General features: G+C 39.0%; 2 protein-coding genes across 2 annotated transcripts in view; both read right to left on the bottom strand.

Annotated features, from left to right (window-relative positions):
* Positions 1 to 12,234, bottom strand: part of LOC148739208 (uncharacterized) — an 84,274-nt gene extending 72,040 nt beyond the window's left edge. The window contains exon 1 of the mRNA XM_088747248.1: positions 11,890 to 12,234. The gene's annotated coding sequence lies outside the window, so the exon portion shown is untranslated. The remainder of the gene's footprint in view (positions 1 to 11,889) is intronic.
* LOC111345149 (uromodulin) lies at positions 3,615 to 15,900 on the bottom strand. Its single transcript, XM_088747257.1, has 7 exons — positions 15,791 to 15,900; positions 12,795 to 12,870; positions 8,062 to 8,401; positions 7,833 to 7,982; positions 6,581 to 6,703; positions 6,212 to 6,346; positions 3,615 to 4,942 (listed from the first exon to the last, which is right to left on the bottom strand). Exons 3-7 carry the CDS (start codon positions 8,384 to 8,386, stop codon positions 4,587 to 4,589), a joined length of 1,089 nt encoding a protein of 362 aa, XP_088603383.1. The 5' UTR covers positions 8,387 to 8,401; positions 12,795 to 12,870; positions 15,791 to 15,900; the 3' UTR covers positions 3,615 to 4,586.
* Between the last annotated feature and the right edge of the window lie 642 nt (positions 15,901 to 16,542).

A 16,542-nucleotide genomic window follows, 5' to 3' on the forward strand; every position in this document is an offset into this window, starting at 1 on the left:
CGCACTTCGCGCGCGTGGGAGCCCCGCTATCAACGTTTCAAAGAATCTTCTAGTTTGGGAGAAATCCCATACTAATGTGGGGACACAAATAAAATGGATAAACAGTATTTACAAAGAATATTACCTACCTAAAAATAAAATTAAGTCATACCATGCATGAATTAAGAATTAGTTAGAGCACAGCCCCTGCAGCCATCGTCTAATAGAGAGCTCAGGTCACGCTTACGTACGCGGTTTTTGAAACTAGCTAATGTTGTGGCTGATCTGTCATAAGTTGTCAGTTCACTCTATAATTTAGGTCCTAAATAGCGTAGTGAATGTTTGCCATAAGTTATGGTGTTGTATCTAGGAATAGGAAAGTCGACCTGTCTTAAATTATAGGAAGAGTTGTGTTTCTGAAAGATATTACAATAAGGATAATAACAATATAAATGAGGAATTCATTCAATTACAAATATTCAAAGGGCTAAGGCTGTGTTTAGCTTTGTACATTAAAGTACAATACAGTACAACACAATAGACTTCATTTCGAGAGGGTAGCACGTGACAGTAGTTAAACTCATGATCCTGTGTCCCTCTACCTATGTACCGATGTATACAATACTCTTAAGGTGGCTCACAATAGTTTTTAGGTTTTCTAGCACTTTTACATTTGAGGGACTCAATAAAAAAAAAATTTTTCTTACAGCTACTTGGTAACAGTTGCTAGCTCAATCATCAGTGAACCAAAACATAATCACGTGGCGTCATCAGCTGTTACCAAAGTAATAGCATATGGTTGTAAAGAAGAGCTATCATGGAGCTTCTAACGCTAATAGCGCAAAAATTAACTCGGTGACCCCTATTTTTATTAATTTTATCCAATTTTACATGGAAGTGGAAGCAATTATAGAGAGTTTAAAAAATATCTCTGGAGCAGTCAAAAGCCGTAACTTTTGAGTGGCTATAAATCCGGTCCAGAGAATTTTTTCAAATTTTACCAGTACTTTTCTCTTAGTCTACACTACCCAATTTTAAAATAAAATAGTGGAGTCACTGGACTTGTTTATTAAATTATTCACTTCGCGTCTAAAGAAAATCCACGCACGTCTCGCGTGTTTCCAAAATCTGGCCTTTACAAGATCCCGCTTTTCGCATGCGCAAACGTTGTTCGCTGGTCAAAACCTTGATTTGTTTCGAAGAGTCACTCGCTCGATTTTGGGTCGATTTCATCAGCTTAATCAGTCGTTCAAGTGGACCTGTAAATTATTTTTTGAAGTGCCGTTAACAAGCTTGCTTCGTTGCTACGTTTTGGAGAATTTCGGTCATTTAAATCTGGCTAATATTACGCGAGGTACGTACATTGTCATCAAGCACCTCCAGAGGCACAACACGTGCTGGCTAGTTTCTGCAGTTTAAACGTGGTTAAATGGAAACACATGCAGTTACAATTTACCAACAATGGAGCCAAAGGAACTATTCTTCTTTCGGAAATGTTTCCTGAAAGTGGTTTGCAATGGCATCGAGAATACGCTTTGTTCGAGTGACACGAGGTTTCCACGCTGTGTTCTGAAAAGGAGGCATGCTGAGGGTCGCAAGCAGCCTCTTTGTTCCCAACTTTAAATATAACTCTTTGAGATGTGAATAGGAAATCCCACTTCCTGCAGTCTTCTGAGCCATTGATTGTTTTATTGCACCACTGTCGTCCCTGGGGTCGAAAAGTCTTCCGCTGAATGTCTGAAGAATTTCATGGCGTCTATCCAAATACGATATGCTGGCAATTGCTTGTTCAACACTAATAACTCCGGAACGATTCACGAGTTTTTCTTTGTTCAGTTAAAGTGTAGAATGAAACAGAATGTTTTCAAGTGCCTTAACGTCCTCCAAGGCATCGTGGGCTTCAAATTCTTCTTTAAAGAGATGTGAGTAAAGCTAGTGCTGATTGGTTTGATTTGCAAGATGCCGATTCAATGAGTTGCAATGTCGGGTGTTTCTTTCAAAAGATGTTTGACAAGGATTTGACTGTCGCCAAAATAAACATTCGGGTTGCTTCTCCGGAGAAGTATTGGAGTGTCAAATGTTGATGAATTATGACCTATTAGAACTATACAAGATTCCTTCTGGGATGACCATTTTACTTGACTAAGAAAGGTGTGAAACTCCCGAAGCGCTTTATCAAGAGAGACAGTTTCCACTGGTTGGTTTTCTTTCAATAATTTTCTGATTCCACTGATATTTTGAACTCATAGTTCGTTCACTCGTGAAGCTCCAGCACTCACATTTCCTGTTGGTAGAATGTACTTTGAAAACACTTGATTTTCATGAATGGCGGACAGCTGACAGAGTTCTGCATTTTTCCCGGTGCAGGTAGTCTCAGTGTCAAAAACAACGATTGAGCTAACCGCTAAAGTCATTGAGCTAACCGCCTATCCCTTGAGCTAACCGCCTCCCGGTTAGCTCAATGGATAGAGCGCTGGACTGTAGTGCGGGAGGCCGAGGGTTGGAGCCCCGGCCGGACCAACACTCAAGGTCTTGAAATATTTGAGAAGAATTTGCTACCTTTCCATAACATCAAGAAATGGTTAGTTATTCTAGTCTTCTCGGATAGGGACGAATAAATGGAGGTCCCGTCTCCTGTAGGGTTGGGGCAGGAGACGTTAATTTCCCACACACGAGATTACTGTGTGATGGATGTCCTCCCCTGGGGTGGGATGGGTGGGTTAGGACAGCAGGTCCACATCAGCTATTACAGCTGCCAATTAATCAACCTGCTTAAACAAACAAATGAACTTCAAAGTGTAAGTTTGGTTTGGATCATAAGTCAGTTTTGGCAGATCAGGTTGAGCATAGTAGGATGGTACTAGTTTTTCTTACTCATGAAGCTCATTATCAGAAATGTTTTCCAAAAAGATGTTCAACGTGAGTGTGAGTTCTTGGTGAAGGTTGATTGACACTTGTATCCAGATTCAAATCAACTGCAGTTTCATAAGTTTTCCCCTCCTTAGCTTCTTTTTGACTTTTTTGACTGGATTTCTGACCCCGTAATTGATTACTCCTATACTTGAAATTTTTTGTAGCCTTCCGGTTTCTGTCACTTAACACTTTTTTGTCCATCAGATCTTCATGTGATGTACAAAAATAGCCGGGTTCGATATCCAGTACCTCTAACGCTGCACTTACATAGCCATAGCCAAGATTTCTTTGGGCCACACCACAGGCTACTCTAAAGTCATTGCTTGCACTTCCTCTGTAATAACGGGTTTTGGGGGTTTTTTTTGCTATGGTATTATTTAGACTTTCATTCCGTTGACAGTTGGCAGATGGGGAAAGCTTCTTGACAACAATATCAGTGGCATATTCTGAAAAGATGTTGCTTTGGGCGTTTTTCAGGGGCTCACCATGTAAACTCTCACCATTAGGTAGTTCTGTGTGTCCTGAGGGATACTACGTGAAATGAAAATGATTTTCTTCACTTTTTATCCCATTATTTACAAACGTTATAAATTTTGATACGGAATCAAAGCAAGTAAATAATTAGGCTGGATATTCTAAAAAAAAAAACATAGGGAGTTGTCAGAGTAAGAAATTTTTTTTAATCTTCAGGGCCTGGGGAAGAAGTTAGAAGCTGAGTTCGCTTTAAAAAAAAAATTACAGAAGACAGACCTCTTGGGATCTGAAGAATTTAACTCAATGGCTGGAGAAAACTAAACTGTGCTCTTCACTCCGTAAGCCCTGATGAACTGGCTGAATTCTATGAAATTGCTAATGCCGAGGTGAAAACAAAGCGGAAAACAAATCTCGCACCAGTCCCCTAACAAGTATTCGAGCTGCTATTTACCGTATAATTACAATTTGAATCACGGGAATAACGCCTGTAGTAACTCTTTGGCCGGTGGCGAGGTGCATGCAAATTTTGTAGCCTCAGGGCCAAACGCACCCAATTCTACTAATTATGCCAATCTGACAGTTTAACAATTGTATAATTGATTTAAAAAATCAAAGATAAGCTTTATCTAACTTTCTAGATCTTTTCATATGTTTTGAAAACTCAGATGGCGTGATTTTGCAATTTCTCGCCATCTCTGCTTCAATGAAGGAAAATAAAAGACATTTAACTTACAGACGCTCGCGTAATTATTCAGACTGTTTTGTTGCTATATTTTTCAGTTTTTATTTTCTCAATGCCATCCAAAGTTATGACTATAGCAAAGGCTGGTAGTTTCTAAAGAAACTGGGGCTGCGTCGTTGGGGGTAACGAAATAATTTGAATATATCAACAAAGTTGAAATGGTAAATTGGCCACCGTTACGATTATAAAAGTTGACGTTTCGAGCGTTAGCCCTTTGTAGGAGCGAATAGAGGAATTGTGGGTTGTGTGTGCTTTTAAAGGCAGAAAATGGAACTACGTTATTGGTAAGAACATAGCAACGAGAAAAACACGAATAAATTAGTGGAATGCAAAGCGTTCGTTAGACTGCCGGTTTGAAAGATGACTATAGTAGTAGAGTTTATGTTATATCCGCACTAGTAGACAAAACTAGAATTGTCCCGACAAAATCAAAGGACAATACAGCTTCCTTAGAATATGTTGCTGAACCAGCATCTATTTAGTCTGTGCTGCAGTAGCGGAGGAAACATGTGGGTGTGCCATTTATGTAGTAAACATAGTAACCGCCGCAGTTTATCACTTTGATGGAACTTGACTTGTAGCAGCAGTCTGACAACCAGTGGAAGCAAACCGTCCTGGTGACCTGACCATCAGCCTCTGCGGGATGCGTGCCATTTACCCAGCCGGGTGCATGGGAGTTACATCGGTTTTTAGGGGGACATGAAGTGGGCATTCTTGTACCTGCTGCTCCTTGAAAACGGTACCATCCCCTAAGTCCATTATCGCAAATCGTGTCTTGATTGGTGTAATTTATCCTTCTGTCTGCCCCTGTCAGACTTTGACAGTTCTGACATTCTAAAATAGACAGAGAAGAAATGATCAAAGAAATTCAAATAAGTGAAACAACCCTTCGAAAGAAATTTATTTATTTAGACAGGCGGGGCCCGTTCATCTTGAAGCTGGTTGAAATGGGTACTAGTTTAAACAATAACTGAGGGCCAGACCACAACACTGGGAGCAACGTTCCCTACTCTTAGCGAGAAGTGTGAGGACTCTTTAAAGTGTCAATATAATACTGACCCCCAAAAGTTTCTTTGAAAAAAGAACTCTCCTTATCTTACTGAGGACAAAGTCGAGTAGATTAGTGTTCCATATATTCAGATTTTTTTTAACAGTTCTCAAAGATCCCAAAATGTTTACGACCGAGTAATAGGGTCAATTGGGCCGGCTGACTCATGACGGTATTCATCCCAGGAACCGATTCGATATTACTCATATCCGGTTAGTGAGAGAGAAGTCACACTACAACCCAGGAAAAGAACGATTCGGAAGTGCGCCCGGAAGGTGTGTTGTTGGAGGCTGCAGCAATACAGCTTCCTTAAAATATGGTTCGCTTTTCATAGCATCCCGTATTCGGAGGACAAGCTGAAGCAAAGAAACGTAGAAGAAAATAGGATGAGTGATTTCGCTGAAACGCATTGAGGAGCCAACGTGACTCCCGCAAAGTTTAGCTCTGATCAGGATATCTTTGATGTCAATTGAAGTGGCTCATTAAATATTACTCATGAGCCCGGTAGGTTTTGAATAAGGTGCCATTTCTCCATCACTGTGTTCTTGAGATTAGTTAATTCCAATTGATATCAGTAAACTGTTTCGTCGTTTGTCTCACGATATAGTCGCTTGCAGTCACCAACCAAACTAGGTCAGTAACGGATTTATTCCATGGCAAAAATATTACATGAAAGAGTTGCACCCACGTAAATTCACGAAAACTCGTCAAAGCTTTTTGTTTTGACGTTATATCCTCACTGCTACAAACTCTGTTCCTCCAAGATCAAAGTGAGAAATCTCTTCTGGATAGCCAATATAAGATCGTAGGGTTCGCGTCATCTCACTTCACGCGCACAGCCAGCTGGATCAAAAACCTCCCGTTAAAAAAAAAGTTTCTGTTTGGTGCTATTTGCTTAATTACCTTCTGTTTTATTGTTTACACGACCACAAATTCTAAGTAGCTGTAACTTTTATCGTGTAAAAATCCATCTATCTGGCTATCTATCACACCAGGCTGTAGATGCCCGCGTGAAAGAATACTGTACTATAAGAAGACTCGATTCGTATACCAACCTGATGGGAGAATAATGCAAGATCTTCCATCCCCTACGTAAAGATGGTTGCATGAGCAGTTGAAGGATCCCTCAGTATTGGTACATGAAGCTGAAACGTGGCAGTCGTGTTCACCACTGGCACATTCATCAATATCTGTTGGTATAATTGGCCGCTCGATACAAACAGTAAATAAGAAACTGAGAAAGGATTAATAGGAGAAGTACCGGAATTTGTTTTGGTTATGAATCCGATAAGTGATAAACTAGCTCAGAGACGTCCAAACTTGCTTGACGAAAAACCAAATTTGATTTGTAATTGAGCACGTGCGGCCTAAATGTTGTCTGCTAAAGATCACAGCGTTAGCTCAATAGTGAAATCTCTTTCTACCTTTGCAAGTATGTCCATCGCCAGAAAAACCGGTTTTGCAAGAACAGCGATATGATCCCAGAGTGTTTTTGCAGTCGGCGTTCTCATCACAAACACGGATAAAGGCATTACACTCGTCAGCATCTTTAATGGAATAAATAACTCTTATTTAGTCTAATTATGAACTGCTAATAAACAGTTATTGGATGAGGTTTTTGTAATATCCGGAATAATCAAGGTCGAGGTAAGTGTAATCAGCCAAAGCCGAGGGCTGAGGCTGATAACACTAACCGAGACCTTGATTATTCCGGTTATCACAAAAACCTCATCCAGTAATTGTTTTAATTATACATTGCTTTAGAGAAAATAACGCCAAACGCATTATCGCAGGAAACACAGTTTATTTTCGAGCACTTATACTTTACAACTGTGTGGTAAAGAAATTTTCGTTTGGGCTAATTCCTTTCTTTCGTGTGGCTCCTGGATATTTTTCTCTTTAAGGTATTCGTAGAACAGCTCCTTCGCCACTTTTGTCGATCTTTTAATATTTTCCGAATCTTAATCTTCAAGTAATTTCTCAATTTCTCGCTGGGTCGATGAAGCGAGTCGAGAAGCCATTCTTACTTTGCAGTCCGTGAACTTGATATTGCTCCACCACAAATCATGCATTGCGCGCGCATCGTACAGATTACTCACTAATCTAAAGGTACAGATTACTGAATAACCTGTAGGCTGCGCTGTTTCCCAGAATTAATTGTGGGCGTTTAGCCAATGAGAAGACAGATGGTGACCTCAATGTATAATAACATGAATAATCCTTTTCATTTTCTTATTGAAAATCTTATGTTAGTTTCCTCAGATCGTTTCAAATTGGAAAATAAGAAAGCTTTAGCAGATAGTTATTTTAGAAGAATTAAACATCTCTCGTTGTGAATTTTTGATCCGACAAACGAAGAACATAGTAGAACATCTTAATTTTTATTCTTTTTCTTGAAATGTGATGTTTTGAAAGCTCCGCCATTGTGAACTTTATAAGAGCTTGACACAGCAGTTCCTTGCTACTTCTGAACTAGTTCCTTTGAGCATAGAATGTACTGAACAGAGGTATAAAAATAGATAATGGAAAAAATTCAAGACATTTTAGTGAATTCAAACTTTTCCTTAATAGTAACAGTCTTTCACGGGTCAACTCTCACCTGGACGGCCAAACTTATGATCCTAGATTGCACAAAAGCTAACAATATATCCGTTCTGTTTAATTGTCTTACTCTACCTTCGGTCTTCATGTCACAGTGAGCCGAGACAGGAGTGTCAGGTTTGATGAAATTCAACCAGTATAATCCGCTGACCGCTTGTCCACCTTCACTCGCCTTGATTTCCTTACATGAGTCTGCAGGCAGCTCTGGAATGGCACCGAGATGAGCTAGAGATTAAGAAAGAAAAAAACGCTATATTTTCCCCCTCTAGGACGATAAGGTGTATCATTTTGCCTCAAACCTCACTTCGTCCCATGTCTCGCCTGAAATAGTATCTCTCAGAGTTGGGTATAAAATCTTCAGGCCTGGCTTCCTTGGTGCGGTTACTCAGCTCACACTTGTCCTGGGTAAATGCAAAGTTAAAGCTTTGGCATCTGACGTCGCGGTAACATTCCCGTAAACAAACGTCGCCGAATGCAGCTCCAGTAATTGTCTTAAAGATGTGCTTTTGTAGCATCATCCCAAAGATGGAGAATTCACGTGTATCACTGTTGTATTGAGTAATCACTGAATGAAACAATACCAACAGGAAGAGGAAAACTGGTAAATGAACAAAGGCTTGGACCACCATTGCGGTCAATCTCACCTAAAATGAAATATTAAACTTGGTTAGGCTCATTGATGTACTCATTTGCAGTGGGGCTCACAGAAAAACAGAGGATGGGATTACATAGTACTTCAAAGGCGTCGCTTAGCTAGTTTTCAAACAGTATGGTGAATGGAAAGCACGCATCACATGTGATATGACACGCATACGACGAAATAAAAGCTTGATGCGAAGAGGCGTGTGCGAGATATGGCCTTAATTGATAGGGCACTGCTAAAAAATAGTCCCATTGCGCGTTCGTCTTTAGTTCTAAATTGGGAGATATCTTAAAGGTTTTATGTATTTCATCAATTAGATACCTTACGGAGGAATGAATATGTACCTCGGCAATATTTAAAAAATATAACTATTTCAGTGCCTAATTCTTACGGGAAAATCTAGTGATTTTTCCCTGTGGATGTTTAAAGATATTTAATCGTTGTTTTCGGTATTTTAGCGTTCAAAACTCATGCGAGTTTCTTTCATTGCGATGTTATAAAAAAATAAAAAGCCACAGGTAAATTTTGAATAGCCAAGTTAAATTGTACAGCTGCATCTCGGTACTTTTCTTGTTAAATTCTAGTGAAATTTTTAGATAAATATAAGTGTTAACGGTCTTTCCGGCCAAATTAGTTCTCCTGATAGTTGGCAGCTGAGTTTATACTCGAAACTTCAATTTCCTTTTATACGATAAATCTTAACACCAACCTTGCCTAGATAAGAGGAAACTTTTAATTGTATTTTTCATTTTCAATGTATATATGAAGTCCATACATTTTGAACTGCGGTATTAGATACGTATGATGCACGATCCTCGCAGTAGAGAGCGCTATTTATGCAATAGCGAAAATCAGACCTGAAAAAAATCAGGCCTGTACAGGGTTCGAACCACTGACCTCTGCGATACTAGTGCAGCGCACTACCAATTGATCGTGCATCATAAGTATCTAATACCGCGGTGCAAAATATATGGACTTCATATATACATTGTATCTGATTTATCATCACGGGTTTATTACGAATCAACTTAACGGCCTGATCCCTGTTGGCTTGTTAGCTCAATTGGTAGAGCGCTGCACTAGTATCGCAGAGGTCAGTGGTTCGAATTCCGTATAGGCCTGATTTTTTTCAGGTCTGATTTTCGCTATTACATAAATAGCGCTCTCTACTGTGAGGATCGTGCATCATACGTATTTTTCATTTTATTTTGTGAGCTGCTCTATTGTAATAACATGAGTATATTTTCGGTTTCAAAGTTGTGAATTCTCACCTAAGTCTCCTATTTTTAATGGCGTAAAGTTTACTGAGTCTGTTCTTTTATTTCCGGTCTATTAATATTTCAATGCAAATCATTTAACTTCAAAGAGGCGTTTTCCGCTCATCTTCAAATATTGTCAATTTAAAGGAAAAGAGAACCACGCGCTCGATAGTACTTAACCAAGCTTTGTTGCTTATATCCTTGATTACTAAACTGAAGAGGCTAGAGATCATGTCACTTGTTGGCCTGACCTAGAATAAAGTTTACTGTGGAACCAAACGCTGTCTCATCCTTGACGTCCGTACAAGCTCGCTCGAAGTAGATCTCCGTGTACCAGGAAATCGTGACGAGTTTCCGTTCTCGCTGCCGAGTGGTCTCTACCGAGTTGATTTCACCCCAGTTATTGTTGGGCCGTCCGCGAAGGTTCAGTTTTCCCAGTTTGGGCGCGAAACCTTATCGTCACACAATAGAGCTACATGGAAAGATCGTCGCCCCGGATGCATGCAAAAAATAACATTCCCTTAAGTATTAGCAGGGCTTTTCCCTGATCCAATCAATCCAGCTATTCTTTCAAAATAGCACATTGCTTGGCTATGAAACTGCCAAAAATTATGTGGATGGCTCAAACTTTTCCTATCTGACTGACAACAGGGCCAGAAGGTAATTTCCATTATTCTAAGTTTACCTGAGAGAGTATTGTAGTCTTCCTTCGCTTTCCAAGATCGATAATTAGATCTTTGGAACTAATTGACTTGAAATTAAACCAGAGTTGCGTTGAAAGAGGAAGTTTCTACCGACCACAATATGCTTAGATAATGCAACTACGAAACACGATACCCTTTAAAACTTCTTATGCAACCCGCAGAATTCCTTTGAAAAAAATTTGGCTGAGATCCACACAGAACTTCCACTTTCTCCGAAAGGTAAAACATGATATATCCTTACTACAATACAAGGCCGGAAATGGCAACGAAACTCTTAGTTTTATCTAGCACAAAAAATATCTCAGAATTCGTTGGCTCTTCAAAACTCGTTCCTCTTTGTCTTTCGTTACAATACAGCTATATAATATTGTTCTTGTTAGGGCAGAACGGTGAAATGCATATGGCAGGTCATGACTTGAAGGCCGAACGCAGGTAGGTCCTTACGGCACGATCGACCGCTAAATAATTTCCCGTCCAGCTCGATCTGATTTAGCCATTAAGTCCACTAAGCAGTTAATAATATGACTGCTGCTTTTTATCTTTATTCCTTACACTTGCAGTTGGCTTCTCCAAGGGCTGCTCAGAGGAAAGTAAAACATTTTCCGGCCTCTCTCGCAGCATCTCAAACGGCCCTCATGACGCGCACAGTGTCAAAATGTTTTTCCATAAAAACTCCAATTCTGCGCGATGTAAACAAAGTCATGTAGTTCTGGACATTTAACCAGGATTATTAACTGAAGAACTGATGCTCTAGTGCTTATGTCGGGTAAAGTACTTCCTTTTCGACGAAATCAGTGAAAAAAAAAAATCACATTAGCGCACCGCCGATGCGCTCCGAAAGCTCCATCCTCAATCATGGAGATCTCGAGGCGCATCGCGTTCACTCCAAGAGTTCCCCGCGGCGCGCAAACATCTATTTTTTCACTGAATTTTTCTCTTTTGACTCGCATAACGGACGTCGCCGAAAAGAAGAGACTGCTTGTAGTCTATTATGGTTTGGTAATTTTTAACATCTAGCCTTTGCACAATTGACTCTTTTTATTCATTTTTATTTCAAAATCTGAGAGTGAGATAATTTTTTTTATTCTTAAAATGTGAAGCCGTTTTTTCATCTTGACAGGAGACTTATTCGCCTCTTTGCATTTACTTTTCTTAAGAGCTTTGTTGTGCATCTTTGAATTTTTTTTTCTTGATCTTCGGGTCAATCGCTGGTGGGATTTTTTTTTTTAATTAACAAAGCGTAGCGATAAGTTTTGTATTGGTTTCTTTTCAAATGAAACTTACAAGGCATAGTGGTTATTAACTCGAGGCTAATCCAAACAACGGTTTTACACTATCGGTGAGCCTCAGGCTTTCTCTCTAAGAGGGTTTATTTAACTAGATAAATGTCCTTCCTCTGTTAGCTTTAGGCCCGCATAACGCTGTTCAGAAAAGTAAATGTTTAGGTAAACAATTCAGCCAAACTGAGGATTGTTTAGAACGCAGTTCTATTCAACAACGGGTAAACTTTGTTTAAATAGTCTTACCTATAGCATTTCCAGGCCGCACAGAATGTGCTTTTTTTAAGACCTTTTGTGTTAAATAACTGATGAACACGATACCCGTCTCAAATAGAATTTGCAATTGCAAAATGAACACGACTCAGTTTCCCACGTATTTCCTGCTGCAGTAAATTGACCAAGATATATGTTATTCTAAACAGCGATTCATTTTTCCAATCTGATTATACTGGTTACTGTTATAAAGTAGAGGGCTAGAAAAGTTTTTTAAAGTATTTTCTTTCGCATGGCTGAGTTATACCATTATAATCAATACAAGCAGTACAAGGTCATAGAGTAACTTAGGTTCGTTCCATCCACGCAGCATTAAAGGTGGCGCAGAGTAAAATCCGACGCTTGTGAGAAGCTGCAACTCTGCTTGTAAATCCAAAAAGAAAAACTGTTTGGCGATACAACTCTTTATATGGCCAATACCTTATTCATATTACTGTAAAGTAATAGTTGTCTTCAGCGGCGCGCTACAGCCTCTTCCTTTTGCCGGGTTGTGTTTGCAATATATCAGATTTTACATCATTATGTTTACAAACGACAGCGATCATTTGTAGAATTTATTCGCTCAAACGGTTTATGAATTAGCTATCATTTGATCGTGACAACAGCGAGAAGAATAAAGGTCAGACTTTGAGAATTCAGAGAAAAAAGTGAAACTTTGAAACCGATGTAAAAATCGTCATGAGCGAAATTGTAAGACATACCGCAAAAACTGAAGAGATTTCCAAAATAGGATGGAAAGCTTTTCAAGGCAATAGGTTTCTCAAAGGTACTCTTCGCTTCTCCTAGCAACGTTGTAAAAATTTACCAAAAAAAGTTAGAGCTGTGGTTAGGCCTTACACTGGCTTCATGCCAATAAGAGTAGAATGTATATTACTTACCTGAGTGAGTATAACAGCTTTCTTTCAATTTTCAAGATCGATGTTTAAACCGTTGTAAACGAAATGATCCCTGAAACTTAATCGGAAACGATATCGCACTCAGTATTGTAACATGATACCAAAGTTTGAAAATCTCTTACTTCCATCCGCAAAGTTCCCTTGAACATTTTTGGCTGAAATCCATGCAGAGTTTTTATGTTTTTCCCGAAGGTGGGAATATAATATTGCTGTTGCAACTGAAATAAATGGGAACAAAAAATCTTAGTTTCCTATTCTTACTTGGGTATTTCAAAACTCGTTCATTTTCAAGTTTTCAAGAAAATCTGGGTTTTTTTTATTATTTATCTATTTTTTCTAACCATTTTCACTGCATTACCGCTGCAGGGCAGGACTAGAACGGAACATATGCGAACCATGCGAGTAGTCTACCCAATAAATCCCACCCATCCCACCCCAGGGGAGGACATCCATCACACAGTAATCTCGTGCGTGGGAAATTAACGTCTCCTACCCCAACCCTGCAGGAGACGGGACCTCCATTTATTCGTCCCTATCAGAGAAGACTAGAATATCTAACCATTTCTTGATGTTATAGAAAGGTAGCATATTCTTCTCAGTTATTTTAAGACCTTGAATGTTGGTCCGGCCGGGGCTTGAACCCTCGACCTCCCGCACAACAGTCCATCGCTCTATCCATTGAGCTAACCGGGAGGCGGTTAATGTAAATAATGTAAACTGGCCACCGTACAGAGTTTAAAAGCTGAAGTGTCGAGTGTTAGCCCTTCGTTAGAGCGAATGGAGGAATTGTGTATTGTGTGGGTGTGTTTCTAGGCAGAAAATGGAGTTACGCTTTTTTTGGTGACATGGTAACGAGAAAACCTAGAATATATTTGTTGACTGTAAGGCGTTCTTTGAGGCTGTGCGGATTAAGAGTGCCCATTTGAAAGATATTTTTTTGTAGTTTTGCGGCTTTCCAAACTGCCTAGTTATAAGGAAAGGCCGCAAACTGCTCTGTGATGCTTAAAAACATTAGGAACATCAAAGTGAGATTTTTTAAGGTTACTTCCCACCTTCATAGGCCGAAAATTTCGTTTCTTCTTTTATTGGACTAGATTGAAGTTAGACATTTTACTTAACGTTTACAAAAAGAAAAATTTTAAAATCTCAAATAGCGCCCGACTTATTCGGGAAAATTTATTTTCAAATAAAAGTTAATAAATCAGGAGGGTGTCATAATCGCGTTAATGGGCGAACCCCCTAAGTGAATATTGGCGGCAATTTCATGTTATTGGCATATTTTGTTTATATCGCGCACTTGACAAAATTCACACGTGAAAGTTCTCTGCCAGTGAAAAGTCTTTTCTCATGGATAAAAAAATCAGAAGTCAAAATTAGAGAGGAGTCCCTGGGCAAAGGAAAGAAAAAAACAGGCCCAAAGAGGAGAGAAATTACACTATTTTGTCTCGAATCGCATGAATAAACCTACCCGAGTGAACACATTTAAGCGATAAGGGTATTACTTAAGCTGTCTGTCGATTCGCTGTTTTGCTTTTCAGCAGTTTCACTAGCTTTACTCTTTTTGCCACAGGTTTTTTCTTTGCCAATTTTGCCCATTATTCAACGTTCAACAGAGCGAGATAAAAAGACCTGACTGCTATGCGATACTTTTCCCGGGAAAATCTTGATGTATCGTCATTGACACCAGGAGGTCCCGTCTCCTCATTGGTTCGCGGTTTCAGCAGGTGAGATAATCTCCAGGTGTGGCGCTAGTTGTTTACAAACCTTTAGGAGCTAAAATCTCGCATTTGATTTTGAGAGATATAAATCCACTTTGAGCGAATTTAATGGGTATGTAGATTTGACCGAATTTCGTGAAATTTTGCCAAAACATTCCAGGGATAATGACAAACGAAAGTCTGTCAAGAAATTTTGAACTTTGAAATAATTTTCACATTGGGTTCATTTACGCAACACGTTTAGCATTTTTTATGCTACTCTATTTTTAGATGCGGATATCTAGACAACCAATCAGAACATCGGAAAAGCCTGACATACTTTTGTTGATTGATGCCTTGTGAATAAGACTGTGCCGCCACTTTGCTCGTGCAGCGAGATCCGATACTCGATAAGTTCAATAGAATGACCCTCCGTCGTTTCACGCCTAACCGGTTCCTAAGACTCCCAAAATCATTAAAAAAAATTGCCTAAATTATATTTTAATAGTAAACTTCGTGTATTTTAAAAGCTTCTTTTGATGTATAGCTTGTTAGGGTTTTCTTCATACTAGCGCGCGTACGAATTATTTTCCAAAGGACACCCACGAAGCCGTGGGAAGTAACCTTAAAGAGCATACTACTTTAAGAGATGGATTGAACGTCATATCCCAGCCCATGGATTAATTAAATGGAAATCAAACCAAACAACTAAACAAACAAAAATGCAGACAAGTTGGCGGATAAAGACAGGAGGACTGACAAAACCTTTGAAGAGATTCTTTTATCGCTATTTTTCATTTTCCCGGCAACTACGTTATGTGCCAAGCTGAGATAGACAATTCAGAGCGTGTTGTTAAAAGATAACCATATTTTTGGACACAAACGCCGGAATTTTTTTTTAATGTATTAATGCAGAGAGAAAAGCACGTTAGATTTCGCTGTTGTATTCCGTTATTTTGTCAAAAAAGAACATTTTTTTTCTATTTTGATGATAAAAGAAATTTCACTTGCTCTGGGAAGAAAACAGCTTTTTTTCATAATAACGATAAAATAAATTTCACATGCTCTGAGAAGGAATTACGAATGATAAACATGCAACCTCACCCACCAACGTCAAAGAGACTTGACTATCACCTCTCAGAAACTCATCCTCAGGTTAAGCCTAAAGGATATCGAACCTCTGCTAAAAAATGACTGCCCTCAAACATTTCAGAATGATGGTTTAACATATTCAGGGAAAGCCCCTCAGAAGTTAAATACGCTCGTTGCGTCAAATCCTACCTGATGACTTGGTACGATCCTGTTTTAAATAACTTCGTTTCTACGTGCTTTAAAGCTTGAGTCCCAGATAACTCTTTGAGAATAATTAATATTTTATATCATGGTTCCAAATTTGAAATATTAATGCATTATGAACAATAATTTTTTCATCAGTTTAGAGAATGGAAGGTGCTCGATCTTCCATCAGTGAGGTTTCTATTATAGGAGAGACGCCTTGCAGACACAGACTGCGACCCGACTTGCAACACCTGCGCGGCTCGAAGTTAATTGAATCCTGGAGATATCACTTCTCTGCAGCAAAAAGAAGTACGATAAATCATGCAATGTGAACTTTTTGTTCTGATACTATTTATTCTCTAAAAATTATTTTTTGACTTTACTCAGTTATCAGCAATTGAAAGAAAAGTTGCCTCAAAAAGCGAACCTCATGATTCCTTTCTGTCAAAAACTTGCATGAAGCTATCAATTTCTTTTTTTAAATGCTAATGTTATTCTTAAAGACTACCCCCTGCACTCAACATATTCGGAATAAATCAAGTTCCCGCATGACATTTGGCATATTTTTTCTTTAATTTGATCTGTTTCAAGGCACCACAAAAACGTCAAAACCTTCGAAGGAAAATAGATTTAAAATAGAACTCGACCATTATAGCATTAAAACAAATAGAGGCCTTCTCTGGATGACAATCAAAGTTGATATTTTAGAAAGCATACTTCTAACTATTGCATTTGAATCTTCCCTATGGCAACAT

The sequence above is a fragment of the Stylophora pistillata genome, chromosome 2 (genome assembly GCF_964205215.1).
Source record: "Stylophora pistillata chromosome 2, jaStyPist1.2, whole genome shotgun sequence".
Classification (NCBI taxonomy): domain Eukaryota; kingdom Metazoa; phylum Cnidaria; class Anthozoa; order Scleractinia; family Pocilloporidae; genus Stylophora; species Stylophora pistillata.

Coding starts and splice junctions, on each gene's coding strand:
- LOC111345149 (XM_088747257.1), bottom strand. CDS start 8,386: ATGGTGGTCCAAGCCTTTGTTCATTTACCAGTTTTCCTCTTCCTGTTG. Junction 6,704..7,832: donor CTGTGACATGAAGACCGAAG/GTAGAGTAAGAC, acceptor ATTCCATTAAAG/ATGCTGACGAGTGTAATGCC. Junction 4,943..6,211: donor TTGCATTATTCTCCCATCAG/GTTGGTATACGA, acceptor TGTCTATTTTAG/AATGTCAGAACTGTCAAAGT.